We start from the raw sequence: 15,223 nt of genomic DNA, 5'->3' as shown, positions 1-15,223 counted from the left end.
AACAAAAATTTATATGGGTGTGGAATATGCTATATACAAAACCAATCACAATTTCAAAGAAATTAATTCAAAAAAACTTTAAACTGATTTGGGTGTCAATATTTAAAAACAGCAAAAAACTGTCAAAATTGAGGATTATTGTCCAGATACAGAAGTTTTAGTTAAATATAGCTTATTTTAAAAACTGGCTCATAAATGTAATTTATAGGATTTAATATGCTCTAAGCTGTCACCCTTAAAACAATAGGGTTGGGGCGCTGAATATGCCACCTCTCATTAGTATGTTTAATTCATCAATATTAGGGTACATAAGATATTGATCTAATGAAATCAAAATGTCAATTTTACAAAATTAATAATCATCATTATACAAAATAATTGTTATTTTGAGGTATTTTTTAGAAGGAAGGGCTGCGTTAAGATTCGTGGCACCATTCCCAAATATTGTTTAAAGCACCCCAAACAAAGAAAGATGGTATACTAAAAAATTTCACTTTCTTTATTTTATTAAGAAAAACAAAAAATAAAAAATTCTCCGCAAGAAAACAATGCTCTTTACAAATCAGCCCCTTCTTCAATATCTTTTTGGCAACCCAAAAACATTTTACATAAATAACTATAACTTTTTTTTCTCTTTTTTTAGGAATAAAATATTTTTTTCTCTTTTTTTTGGAATAAGTTGGTTTTGTTAATGTTTCTGTGATTTTCTTTTCCACTCTGATCTTTAGTAAGAATAAAGTGGTGCCTTTTTTTGAGACCATAAACTAGTTTTGAGACTTTAGTAACAGACATTACAGCATGTTCAACTAATTGAGAGTTGTTAGGAAGATATGTAAGCTGCAAAACCTCTCCAGATTCTTTTGCCTTCATCAAGTCAACAGATGAAAAATAAATTGTTGTAGGAGATTCCACTTCAATTTGAGATACTTGATCAGTCCAACTTTTACAACCAAAATTAATTTTCATTGTTGTTTTGGGTTTAATCTTAGGAATAATTTTTTTACTTTCCCCATTTAGCTTCCTAATTTTGAGTATTTGATCTATAGCTTTTTTCTCATCATCCATAATCATGCAACAGAGAAAGTTTTTCTGTAAACAGCAAAATGAATTACCAGCTAAATTTCTAAAAACAACTTCTTGTATCTTTTCATCTTTTAGTTTAGTCAACTCAATCAATTTGAAAAAAATTTTTGCTGAATCTTTTATAATGATATATAAGTTTCAACAAAAATTCTTATTTGATATATAATATAATGACCTGACCTTTTTAAAGCAAACCAAATTAGAGAATATACTTGAACTATATACTTTGTTATCATAATCAACTCTGAAGATGGATTTTCCACGCAAGTATATTTATACGTAATATGTAAAGCAAGTGTCAGCCATCTTGCATGTTTCACAGGTCCAGGTTTTGTCATTGCATATTTTTTGGAGACTAGGCCTGTATTTATACCAACAGTATATTCATATTGTTTTCTTTGATCATTACTTAAATCAGAAATAACAGTTTCATCTACAAATGATTGAATTTCTGATTTTATTGTAGAAAAACTTATTATAGAGTTCATGTATGGAATCTTCTGAAACAGATGAACAAATTACACCTTAAATTTTTTCAGATCATTTGTTTTTCTATCAAATAAAGTAATTTTTTGTCTAAATGGTAATTCATTTTGGTGGAGTTGGCATCTTACTAAATATAATTTTCTATTTAAGCTTTTTCTAGCTGAACAATTAGGCTATTGTCTACACCAGTATTTGAACTTTTATTGTCAAGAACCAAAGCTTCACAAGTTTCCATGCTGTTAAATTCTTCTAGAACTTTCTTAGTTAAATTTGCTTTAGTAACTCCAGTTCCATTCATAATAATTTTATGTGTCAAATGCCTTCTTTCCATTTTCTATAGTAAATGTAAAATGTTCTTTTTTTTCAATTCCTGGTATTATCATTGGTTCACCTTTCAAATTGCAAACAATTTTGTGAACAAGCGTTTCTTTATCTTTTTTATCTTTTTTATTATATAACTCCAATAACTTTTAAATCAAAAAATCTCTTCCTTATGTTCGATGTCAAGTTGTACTCCCATTCGAAATTTCTCATTAAGAATTTTTTTTTTCTGTAATAATATTAACTCTATCAGTAACTGTTACTATGCCATAGTCAATGGGTAATCCTGTAGCTAAATGAGCAGCAGAATTGTTACAAATTTCATAATGATTTTGCTGATTTTGCAAAGTTAGGCAAAGGTTTATAATTGTATGAAATAGGCATTTCTCCATAAAACTCTGGATCATAGCTGGTTTCAAGATATTCACTATCAACATCATCACAAACATTGTCATTGGATGACAGATATCAGACTAAACAAAAATGAAATAGATTTAAAAATAATTAAATTAAAAAAGTTACACCATTAATTCTGCTAACCTAATATGGATTGTATACCTACATTAAGTACTAGTACAAAATACTATAAAACCTGAAAGTAAGAAGATAATTTTTTTAAATATTTGAAATTACTAAAAAGAAACACAAAATAAAAAAACAATAATGAAACTAAATACTTATATTCATACTGACACTAAATTTAATTTGTCTTTCACCACAAAATTTTTGTTTTTTAACTGTTCCATTTGGTTTCTCTTTATGTTTAATTTTTCTTTTCGATCCATTTTACCAATCTGAAATGACCCTTTTCCACCTTTTTTAGTTCTTTGGTCTTTTAAGTACTCCCTTTCATTCACTGGTACCTGAACTTTTTTAAAAAAGTTCCATTTTTGGTAATCATCAAATAAATTTTAATATAATCTAAAACTCATGTTGTTAAATACCTTTCTTTCTTCATCACAAATGCATAAAGTATGTTTTTTCTTGCACTCTTTAACTTAACATCTAACCAATCTACAAAAATATTATATTTAGATTTTTAAATAATATTTACATATAAGAATGTTAAGATGACAAATAATTTTTTAAGTATTCAAAACTTGAGGAATAAGTTTTTATGATACCTGTCATTACATTTAGCCACAGGCAGTTGACATTTACATGCAAATAAATCAAACAATGAATCAAAATTCTTTTACAAATAAGCAATACTGGATTTGTTCCCTTTTGATTTTTTGTTTCCAGCACACAAAACTCTTTTTGAGAGTGTCTCAAGTTTTTTCCTTATACTTCTCTCATGGATCAAGGGGAGTTTAAGGTTCACTCAACAAGTTTGATGCTTTTTTGTGAAACAAATTGATCAGTTATATTTTTGGCAATGAGTTGTCTATTGAGCTTGTAGCTGAACTGTACATCTTATTTAAATGTGGGAAGGTCACTAACAGGAAGATTATCTGGTCATCAGGAAAATTATCCTGCAAACCAAGAACTTGTGTGACGAGTTCTACTTTTAAGTAATCTTGCAACTTTTCCTATTTTAAACATTATCTATTTGAAAAATATATTTAGTTGCGTAGTAGAAAATATCAACTGAATAAAATTATATATTTTTTTCTATTTCTGTTAAATTTATGCATTTTATGCCTTTAAAAATATTTATAGGCAAAAAATAACTTTAACATAATTATCAATAAATATGGCAATTATTAACAAAATCAATAAGTAACTCAATAAAAAAACACTTACTAAGTAAGTATTGATTTATTGTTATCTGTTGAAAAATAGTTTATTACAACAATTTTGAGTTTCTTTTGTTGGTAATGTATTATAAATTGAATGTTGTATATATATATATATATATATATATATATATATATATATATATATATATATATATATATATATATATATATATATATATATATATATATATATATATATATAAAGGTACTACCATTATGTTGGTTTGTTTGCTTTATTTAAGTGGAAGTTTATTGTTTAAAAATTCAGTACAACAAGCTGTAAACATAAATTGATTCAACTTGTAATTTTCTTTTTTTGATAGAAAAAAGCACTAAAAATTACTTGCCCAAATCAATTTTTATTTTTAATTAAAAATTAATTATACAATTATTCTTAGTTTTAGTCACAGAATTTTCCTCATCTATAACAATTTTTTAATGGAAAAAATGGAATTGCCATATAATATATATATATATATATATATATATATATATATATATATATATATATATATATATATATATATATATATATATATATATATATATATATATATATATATATATATATATGGCAAAAAAGCTATTCTTTTTTTTTTAAATTTAGGCTAGAGTTGTTCATCAGCAAGTTGGAGAAAGAAACTTTCATTCTTTTTATCAGGTGTTTTTTTTATTTATTCTTACTTAATGTAAAAATTTGTTTGTATTAACTGTATTTAAGAAAAAAGTCATTTTATTTAAAATTATTTTTTTAAGTAATAGTTTTTTATACTTAGTTCTTAAGCGGATCATCAGAAGCTGTTTTAAAAGAGGCTAAATTGGTAAACAAAGCTGAAGATTACTTTTATCTAAGACAAGGAAGATGCTCAGATGTAAGTGATATTTTTTGTTTTTCTAATTTTTATTTGAACAACTAACTACGTAATTGAGTGGCAGCCTAACTAAGTTCTTATTAGTATTATATATTAACACTTAATACATATAACCAAAAAATCCTGCTTTTTATTGGGTAATAACAATTTCTTAATTGTAAACATAAAAAGTTTTTAAATCAAACTAGTTTTTATTTTTAATGTCATTTTATTTGCTAGATTGTTAAAACCTTTTTTTATTATTTCTCAAAAGAGCTTTGAAATATATATATATTTTTTTTTTCTTCCTAAAATGCCTTGTAATATTTCCTATATTAAAATAATTATCAATCAAACAAATGATGAAAATTGGGAATTGCTTTGTTGTACACAATGAAAACAAGTGAAATTTGTTGGCAATCATTTAAATAGATCCAACTGAATTATTATTACTTATAAAAAGGGTTATCCTAGTTTAATTTGTTCCTTATCTTAAGTCTATATTTTTTATTTTTTCTGTTAAGGTTATAAACAGGTTATGCATATCTATTTATTACTTTTTAGAAATAATTGTTTATTGTTTCCACATTTGTAGTGTTACCATTAACAACACAGATCACATTGAAGTCTGTTTTTAAATCTGAGTTATGAAGTAACACCTGTGAGAGTCAATAACTGCTATCTGAGAAATGGTGTGTGTAGTATTTGAGTTTTTTTATAAGCTTGCATAATCTGCTTCTACTAAAAACTCACTACTACTTGCTACTATTAAAAACCCAAAATATTTTTTAAAAAAAAAGTGTTGTCTCTTTTTACTATACAAGTACTTGTGGTTTGTTGCATGTAAATGCTAATATTTATAAGCATAAATAGCTGTAACAAATAAAATTTCATTTTGAATCGTCTCTAGGAACTTTAAAGAGAAAGTTTTTTCCATTTCCTGTTTTTTGTTTACTTATTTTCTGTTTATCTTTTGACTTTTTTTTTGCTTTTTGAAAATTTTACCGAAGAAAATTGCATTTAACCAAAAATTAAAAAAATGGATTACTTTTATAAATGAATAGGGGGAAAACCCCTATGATGGCATGGCACTTATGATGGCATACTGGTCATATTTCCAAATATATTGGTTTTGGTGCACAAGTGGTTTGATCTGCATTTGTATATTGGTATTTCATTACTTCTGGTTAAAACCTTCCCTTTTACACAAATAATGATTTTGTAAACAAATGTAAATTTTGGCATGTGGTGTTGTAGTTTTAATGCCCTTATATAAATTTAGAATTACAGTTTTATTATAAATTTCATTTTATTTGTACATAGGAAAAAGTCACCATATTGGTTAAAACAACCTGTACCAACCTTATTCTAAAAATAACATTAAAATAAGTATTCTAACAAATGTACAAAACTTTCAAATGAAATGAATGAAATTTTCATATCTGACTTTTTCCTATATACAGAAATGAAATTTTCATGCATTTCATTTGAAAGTTTTGTACATTTGTTAGAATACTTATTTTAATGTTATTTTTAGAACAAGGTAGGTACAGGTTGTTTTAACCAATATGGTGACTTTTTCCTATCATGGTATATTAATTAGTTGTCCTTGTTGGCATAGGTATGCCATCATAGGACTTAATTAGTGTACAAGATTACACAGTCGTATGTATTATTACATCTTAGTTTCAAAGAGGCTGGAAAAGTAGTGCTATTACACAGCCCTGTGAATATTAACTGTATTTAGCTATATATGTGCTTAAAGTTTTTTTATAGGGAATTCTATTTATTAAATTATTATGGCTGTAAATAAAATAAAAAGACTCCAATGAGAAGAAACAGTAAATGAAAATGCCTTAACAAACATTAGGGAAAAAAAAAAGGCTATTAGCTGCCAAAACAAATATTTTAAAAAGATAATGTTGCTTCAAATAGATATTTGTGAAGTCATAGAATAATTGTAAGTCATGCCTTAGAAGATCAATTAAGTATGTACTTAATGGATATGGAGACAAGGTTTTTTTGATTTAATAACTAAAGATCTAAGTGTTTGAAATAACATAAATAATATCAAATATAGTTTTATTTGAGATTTTAAAATGTCTGGCAAATAATGATTGACCAGATATTTAGAATGCAATCCTAGAATCTCATCGAGAACACTAAAAAATGCATCACTTGCTTGTGCACAAGCTTTTGATAAAAACAACATCAGCTGTTATTTTAAAAAAATGCAATAATGAAACTGTATAAGTTTTCTCCTGGAAACATAAGAAATGTTGATGATTCAGACTTAAGTGCTGTGTAAAAAGACCACGAGATATATTGGCTATTAAAAGACAAAAACAAATAAGGACTCTAAGTAGTGCTAAATGTGATTGGCACTTCTGTAGTATGTTCTAAGAATGCATTCAGAACATTTGTGCAACGAATCTTTATTTTTCCTTGAAAAAGATTAAAAAATGATGAATTATGTTCCAATAGGCAGTAAAGCAATTCAGCAAGAAAAAAGGTGGATGAATAGTGAGGTTTTCTTAAAACAGCTTAAGCATTTTGTGCACTACTTTAGTGTATCAAAAAATAACAAAAATCTCTTCTGTTAGATGGCCAACAGTCATAAAAGCTTGGCAGTTTCAAAATATACAAAAGAAAATGACTATTTTGTTTTTCTTCCACACTGTACACACCATGTCCAACTACTTGAAATTGGATTTTTTGATTCATTAAAAATTATGATTAAGAGATTTGGGCTTGATAGAATAGAATCCAGGTAGAGTTGTAACAAATATTCAATTAACACGTCTTTTAAACAATGTATATTTAAAAAAGTACTACATCAGAAAATCCTATGTATGCTTTTGCAAAAATTGGAATGCAACCATTTAATCCAAATATTTTTGAAGATTGGTTATCTGCACCGTTATTAGCAACAAAAAAAGTGAGCAAGCTAAGGAAACATTAGATCTTTTGTTTTACAAGGACTAAGTTCTAATATGAAAAAGTTATCTTCCGTGCCTTTAGTTACTCCTAAAACTGAAAAAACATAGAAAAGCTGGACTTCTAAATACCACAAGAGATATCCATTAAATAAAAGACAAGGCAAAAGAAAAAAATAGTAAGGATAAGAAAAAGTTTGTTAGAAAAGCAAAAAGAAAGATGATAGTTGAAGAGAAATACTGCAGCTAGGAGAATAAAGCAGTATAATAATAGTAACAATTAAAATGATTTTGAATCTGATACAGCATATTTGTTTGTGATAAACTTTATTCACTATCTCGTCCTAAAGAACCATAGATTTGCTGTAAAAAGTTAATCTGTGGTTCTCTATGATAGAGGGAATACACCCATGACAAAAATTCCTAAATTCTCACGTAATGACTCAGTGAAGTGCTAAAGTTAAGTTTGCCATCATAGGCACCTTTCCCTTATGCCATAAGCCTTTTTTAAGTATGTAGATTATAATAGTACTTTATACTATAATACTTTATACTTAACACTTTAAACTATACATACTATTATAAGTATTTAGATTATAAAGTATTATTTTGTTAGCTTTTTAATGATTTTTATTAAAAAAAAAAGGGAAACATTTTTTAATCTACAAGTAATTAGGGGCTTTGCAAATCATCATGTAACAACAGCTTATAGTATACTTCTAGTTAGTTTTTTTTAAATTAATAGTTTAATGCATTTATGCAATAAGCCACTGGTAATTCTACATTGTGTGAGTTTAGTATAGTTGAAAAATCATTTTTAACTTTAGTGAATGTATTTGTTGTGGTCTTGGTTATAGGTGATATGTTTTTTAAGAATACTTTCACTAAAAAATTGTTTCTATAATTTAAAATAATGATACCTAAGTGCCAAAAAAAAATCAAGTTTTAAATTTATTAAGATCCTTATAGCTAGTTTGATCCTCCATAAATTTTGTCCTAGAGCTGCTAGTAAGCAGTTCTAGGAGCAAATTAATGTGGGAAGTTTTTAAAATTTGAGCAGTTTTGTGTTTTTATTTAAAAAATGAAGAATTTTTAAATATAACCAAAAAACAACTTAAATTAAGCAAAAGGCAATTTTAAAGTTTGAAAACTTTTTCAGACAGCAGCTGTAGTTATTTAAAACTGGTTTTGATGTTTAATTTTCTGTTTTGTTTTTGTTTAGGTTGCATCAATTGATGACAAGAAAAGTTTTGATGCTGTTAATGCTGCTTTTAAGGCCTCAAAGTTTGATCAACATGATGTAGATGCAATATGGAGTCTAATTGGTGCCATTATTTCCCTAGTAAATATCTGTAGATTTCTGTAGCCTATAATATACAATCTTCTTAAAGCAATTTATTATCAACAGGAAATTTAATAGTAAATAGCATCATTGATCATTCAATGATTATTATGGTGCCAGGTTTTTATATTTAGTATATTTAAGATATTTATAAATGTACTTAGCAATCAATTAACTCAAGATGACAATTGTTAACAAATCTGTCTTGTGTTAAGTTATTAACTGATTCTTTGTGCTGTTATAAATTTATAATTTGTTACTGCACTGGTAAAAAACCATGATTAAAAAAAAAATTGATTATAGGGAAACATTGTATTTGGAGAAGAGAATGATCAAGCATATATTACTGACAAAGATACTTTGTCTATTTTCTCAAAATTGCTTATGGTAGACAGTGATGATTGCAATAAAGCACTCTGTTATCGTGTGGTTTCTGCTCGCAATGAAGTGATTGAAAAAGGACATAGTAAATCTCAAGCATGTTATGCTAAAGATGCTCTAGCTAAGGTTTGTTGTTTTTCAAACTATAAAAATGGAATAGTTAATGCATTTCAAATTGTAAATGTAAATAATGTGTATGTAAGTAACTTTACATGCAGATTAAAGCATTAAGAAAATTTATATATTGTGCAAGAAAATGAAAGTGTAATACTATTAAGTAGTAGTTAGTATGCAAATAGGAGTAAAAATTTAAACATTGAATGTAAACTATAGAGAAAACTTATGAATTCTAATATGAATAAAATGCATTAACATGTTATTACTGATGCTTTCAAAAAATACTGTTTTTGAAGAAAACTTATGATAATCATGTTACAGATTGGTTAAAGTTTGGAGCTTATAACCAAGTTATGTTTTTGGAGGAATTACCAAGTAACTTATTGACAAGTTTCTGAAAAATATATTTTAAAACTTACATTAACTAAATTGTGTAATCAAATGTAGAGTTTATGAATTATATTTCTCCAAACTGGAAAAATGTAAATAACCTGGCATTCTACACATATGTGATTCACAAAGGATATGAGTTATTTTTAGTACTTTCTAAAGAGGAATATCAATGGATAACTTTTAGCAGCACACTTAAGTCATTTTTTATTGTAGTTTACAAGGTATTGCCAGTTAGGATTCAATATCTTGTTTAAGTATTTTGAATGAAAATCTTTTTTTTCTTTTTTAAAGAAAATCCAAGAAAAAAGTCTGGCTGTGAATTGTCTATTAATCTAAACTGCAAGTTTATTAGGTGATTGAAATTTTTAATTAAGCATTTATTAGGTAATTGATATATACCTGGATAACCATTAGGGTTACTATCCTTCCCCAGCCTTCTGCTTTATATTTTTACCACACAATAATTAATTGTTTGTGTAAACTATGAGGTAGCTTAAAAAAAAAATGACATTTACAACCTGATAATCATTTGAGATTTCAATTTAATTGCTTGCTATCAAAAGAGCATGATGATGTTGCTTTTGCTAATGTCTTGATTTAAATGATACTTTTAAATCTGCTTCTAAAACCTGTAAACATCCATTGATTTATTCTCCATCAATTAAATAATGAAAATCGCTAAAATCTTCATAAATTATCTTGAGTCTTTTTTTTTTTTTTTTTTTTTTTTTTTTCAATATAGAGGTTAAAAAATAGATCGTGAATAAACTGAATACTGAGTTTAATTTCCTAAAACTAAAGCTATCATGTCTTGGTTTACCAATTCTTCAGTTTGATTTTTTGGCTTTAAAAATGAATTCTTCATAACATGATTATACTTTTTTTTTCTTGTTGTTTTTTTACATTACATTACATTTAACATTATGTCACTAACTTCTAATTATTGCTGTTTCTAATTAGAACCTAATTAAAACTTTTTTTTTCATTTTTAAGTCTAAGTTTTAAATTTTTTTATATTGGTTTAAGTAAATCTTAATTATAAATTATCAGAAATTACAAAGTTATTTTTGAATTTTCAGAAAAATGTTATGAAATGTTTCTAAAAGTTTATCAATTTAGTAAAATTGATATTTGGTTTGGTGCTCTGTATTATATTTAGTAGAATTATAAAAATTAAAACATATTGAAAAGTATTGTATAGATAAGAATATTAAAATTTTCATATATTCTCTTTTAGGCTGTATATGAAAGGCTATTCTCATGGATTGTGACGAAAATTAACAGTGTTATAGATCCTCAACATGGCAAAAAAAAAAGCAATAGAGAGGGAAATAAAGTTATTGGCGTGCTTGACATTTATGGCTTTGAAATATTTGATGAAAATAGTTTTGAGCAATTGTGTATAAATTATTGCAATGAAAAATTACAACAATTGTTTATTGAACTAGTTCTCAAGCAAGAGCAAGAAGAATACAAGCGTGAACAAATTGAATGGGTACAGGTATGTGTTGATATAACAGCATTTTTTATAAATTAAAGTTTAACATTAGTCAGTTAAAAATTTGTAAAATTTGTAATTTAGATAACTTATGTAGAAAATGATTTTTTTCAATTAAATAATTTTTTTAAAATTTGAACAATCAAAATAAAATATGATCACTAAAATTTTATGTAGAGTGTAAAAAAAAAAAAAAAAAAAAAAATTTGATGATATGTATGATTTCTTAATTTTTTACCAAAATAGAATTTTTTTCATTTGTTATATTAAAATCTCAATCTTTTTTAACAATATAATTTAACTTTCATAACATGAAGAAAAAAAAAAGTATTTTGTAAAATTTTATGTGAATGTAGGGCAAAATCATTGAAAATATACAAAAAAATTATATTTGTTTCTGCTTGTTATCTATTTGTATTGGAATCTTTCTGTTTTTGCAGAGTCAATTACTATTCTTCTTTGTTAGTGTTTTGACAAGATATGATTCAATTTTTGAGCATCTTGTCAATCAAAACTGTATGATAATGGTCAGACATTATTTTTAGGTGCTTGGAGGGCATTACATCTATTAAGTCTGAATGAAACATCCTTAATCTTATATCCTTTATCTCTAAATCTTTGTATCTATACAGCTATACTATTAAGTCAAACTTCAGAAAAACTTTTTTTTCATTTTTCATTTTAAATTCAAATAATTCAGAGAAGATAAATATAGCTTTTAAAACTTAAAAATAATTCAGAAAATAGAAGAGAAATGCTTGCAAACATAAGTATTGAAATAAAGCAAAAAAAAATAATAATAATAATTTAGTAACTTGTAAAAGTTCTTTTTCTTCTAATACATGCCCATACAGTTTGGCATGCCATCAACAAAGTTATGAACAATAATATAAAGTAGATTGATGAGATGACGAGCTACAGTTTTAATTAAGTCATCTCTGTTGAATTAATGCTGACCACAAATTTATCAATGCAGTTTAGATCTGGACTTTTTGCAAACCAAGTCATTGTGTTTGTTTTCTCTTTTTTTAACTAATCTTGGACAATTATTGCTCTATAAAAAACCAGTTCTTTAATTGTATTACCAAGAATATTTAAAGATGACAAAAGATGATCACCAAGAATTTTGATGTATCTTTCAGGTTAACACCAATAGCTTCACCTATGTCTCTAGTAGTTAGACCCAACTCAAACAGTTGCTGCTTTGATTCCTTACTCTAAAGTGAACATTTTATGACTTGCAATTAGTTGTTTTTTTGTTATTAACAATTTTATTTGATGCTTAACTTAAATGGTGTTTTATTTTTGGTTAAAAATGAGTACTTTTGTTTGCATTCTTTAATTAAGTTATGTATTGAATTAAAAATACTGTTTTAATTAAGATGTCTAATTTGCTTAATATTTTTTTAGAAAAACAAAATATTTTTTCTAACTTGAGATATTGCATTTGAAATTTTCATTTATAAAAAAATATTCTCTGATGCTTAATTTAAAAGCATAGCTGTAGGTTCTGTTATTATAATATTAAATATATATAAAAAGGTAAAGTGATTTAATTCTTTAGGTATGATGTATGAGGTTTCTAAAATCATAACAGTTGCAGGATTTTAAACAGTTGTTTGAAGCACATTTTAAAAAAAAGAAAATCTTAAACATGCACACGAGAAATATATAATGCATAAGTCTTCAGAAACAAGCAAACAGTAAAAGTTATGTAATACATAAGTCTTCAGAAACAAGCAAACAGTAAGAGTTTATATCAGTAAAAGAATGTTTGATTTTTAAATATTTAAAAATTCCTTAAGTTTAGGCAACTCTTTCTTATATGAATTTTACAAAAGTGTCCTTCTCAGTTGAACATATGAAAAAATAAAGTTTGATAAAATTAGTTGCTAAAACATTAAGAAATATTAAACTTATAATAAAAAGATTAAAAAAGGAAAAAACTTTAAGCACTCACTATTATTTGCCATTATTTTCAATTAAAAAGCATTCTTCTCAGTGTCAAAGAATGATTATATTGCTATATTATCTGCCTAACTAATTAAACAAAAATAATTTAATTAAAAAAATAGAAACTCATAAATAGCTTTCTTTTTTAGCATAATAGTTTAGGGCTGTCCAGAAATTATTACACAACCCAGAACATAGCCTAGTGAAGTTTTTCCCATTATACTATCAATTCTTTATTGAAAAACATTTTTTACAGATTTATTTTAAGTCTTCTAGGGGTTGCTCAAAGCTCTTGAACATTTTAACTAAAATATAACAGAAAATGTATTAAAACGCTATCTTACTTTTGTTCTTACTTTGTCTTACTCAATTAAATTTATTAAAGTAATTATGGAAATTGTTATTTTTTATATAATAGTAATATGATGCACAACTTGTGCATGTTTGTTTACGTTCTACATATATTTCTGGAAAATAATTCAATATTTTCATAGTTTTTAAGGTCCAAAATGAGGAAAAATGTCGAAATTGTCACTTCAAGTTAGTAAGTTCAAGTTATTAGTTTCAAATGTTTAGTGTTTTTTTGTCAAAACTTGGAAACAGCTTCCGATGTTGTTCCACACCTTGCAATAGCCATGCTCTCTGTTGTTTATCTGTTGTTATTATTGTTGCAAAATCTGAGATTAGTTTGACGCCTCGTTCGGCAGCATCGTTGACAACTTTTACTGTTCGAACAAACTTTTCAGCAACTTGGAAGTCTTCATCTGCTGCCCATTGATTCACTGGTTTAGCAAGCCAATCTCTTCTGATGTTGAGATTCTGGAACAACAGATGTGACTCCGGTCCTAACAGACTCTTCAATGTTGTGTTGCGTTTGATTTGTCTGAAGATTGGTTTACCCATTCGGAAGTTTTCAGGCACTGCTATTGTCCACAATTTGTTTGCTATTTCTTGCTTAACATGGTCACTCATTTTAGGATGATGACTAAATAAAGCAAAAGGAACAACTTCTTCAGTGAGGTACCATCGATGGTTGTTTAGTTTGGCTGCCACAACATCTGCAATTTCTCTGTCTGCATTGCGGAAATCCATCATGTCATGAATGAGTTCTAGATCGTTTACGGGAACATCGGCTCCAATACTGGCTTGCATCCATGCTGAGGTGTAAAAAAGAGCCAAGAATCTGTTTATACGTTCCAGTTTAATCACAGTTTCCTTGTCGTATTTAATTGCTTTTGAAAACATGAACATCTTCCCAGCATATATGTTGCAAGCCATCCAACGAGCCTGATGTATGGCTCCAGGTTTGAGGAAATGGGTACCACGAGGTGGTGTTTCACCCAGAACAATAAGATTATTTTCTGCGCACTCTTGGTAGTCATCCCGAGGAAACACAGATGATTCCTTGCTATTGAGCAGCATTTTTAAATTTTCAATGACTCGTTCTTTAACTTCCAACAACCATGGATTTTCAATTTTCATCAACTGGATAGGTGATTGCTTATCGAGACCTGACCATGCCTCTTTGAAGGTAGCAAACATTTTGTTTTCTGGTCCTCTGATTTCACCAAACAGTGATTTCCAAACAGCACTAGCTACAAGTTCAAGGATATGGTGACGACAAGCAAGATAAAATAGCTTTTTATCAACAAGTTCTTCGATAAGTTTAGCTGCACCCTTATGGACCCCACTGTTGCTTGCTGTAGTATCAAATACCAAAGCGACAACTGATTCTTTTAATCCCCATGCTTCTAAGAGATCATATGAGGCATCAGCTTGAGTTTGTCCTTTAGAATCTCCTAGTTGTGGCACACAAGCAATTTTCCCGATGAAAATTCTGGTGAACCTGACAGAAGAATTGCTAGACGTTCAAACTTATCACCAAGAGAGTCCTGCAGTAACTTTCCATCCCAGTGCATGGCACCAAATTGAGGTGGTTTTTCCTTTGTTTTCTCCATTATGTTTTCTGCAATGTGCTGTCTGTTTGACATTTGCTTTCGACGCGTAGTTGAACGGGATACATTGAAGTTGTCTAGATTGCCACCCGCTGCTTTTATTATAGCTGAAACTATCATTGTAGTTTGATTGTTGGACAACTTTAACTGATCGGCTGCTGTCGT

General features: G+C 27.2%; 1 protein-coding gene and 1 pseudogene across 3 annotated transcripts in view; one reads left to right on the top strand and one right to left on the bottom strand.

The window, feature by feature from the left end:
* The window catches only part of LOC145190466 (unconventional myosin-Id-like), a 68,195-nt gene that overhangs the window by 13,882 nt on the left and 39,090 nt on the right, over positions 1-15,223 (top strand). For 2 of the 3 annotated variants that reach the window (XM_090091108.1, XM_090091109.1), the window contains exons 4-8: positions 4,240-4,293; positions 4,409-4,504; positions 8,642-8,761; positions 9,065-9,268; positions 10,890-11,153. In XM_090091108.1, coding sequence (XP_089947234.1) covers positions 4,240-4,293; positions 4,409-4,504; positions 8,642-8,761; positions 9,065-9,268; positions 10,890-11,153 — 738 coding nt within the window. Of the gene's footprint in view, positions 1-4,239; positions 4,294-4,408; positions 4,505-5,078; positions 5,176-8,641; positions 8,762-9,064; positions 9,269-10,889; positions 11,154-15,223 lie in introns of those variants that run through there. The other variant, XM_090091110.1, reaches the window with a different exon arrangement.
* Positions 640-2,274, bottom strand: LOC149886902 (uncharacterized; annotated as a pseudogene).

This window comes from Hydra viridissima, unplaced genomic scaffold (genome assembly GCF_058129835.1).
Source record: "Hydra viridissima isolate aposymbiotic clone 2 unplaced genomic scaffold, HvirCarnegie_v1 scaffold_6, whole genome shotgun sequence".
Lineage (NCBI taxonomy): Eukaryota > Metazoa > Cnidaria > Hydrozoa > Anthoathecata > Hydridae > Hydra > Hydra viridissima.
The sequence above is the reverse complement of the archived record's forward strand: the minus strand, read 5'-3'. Positions and strand labels throughout refer to the sequence as shown.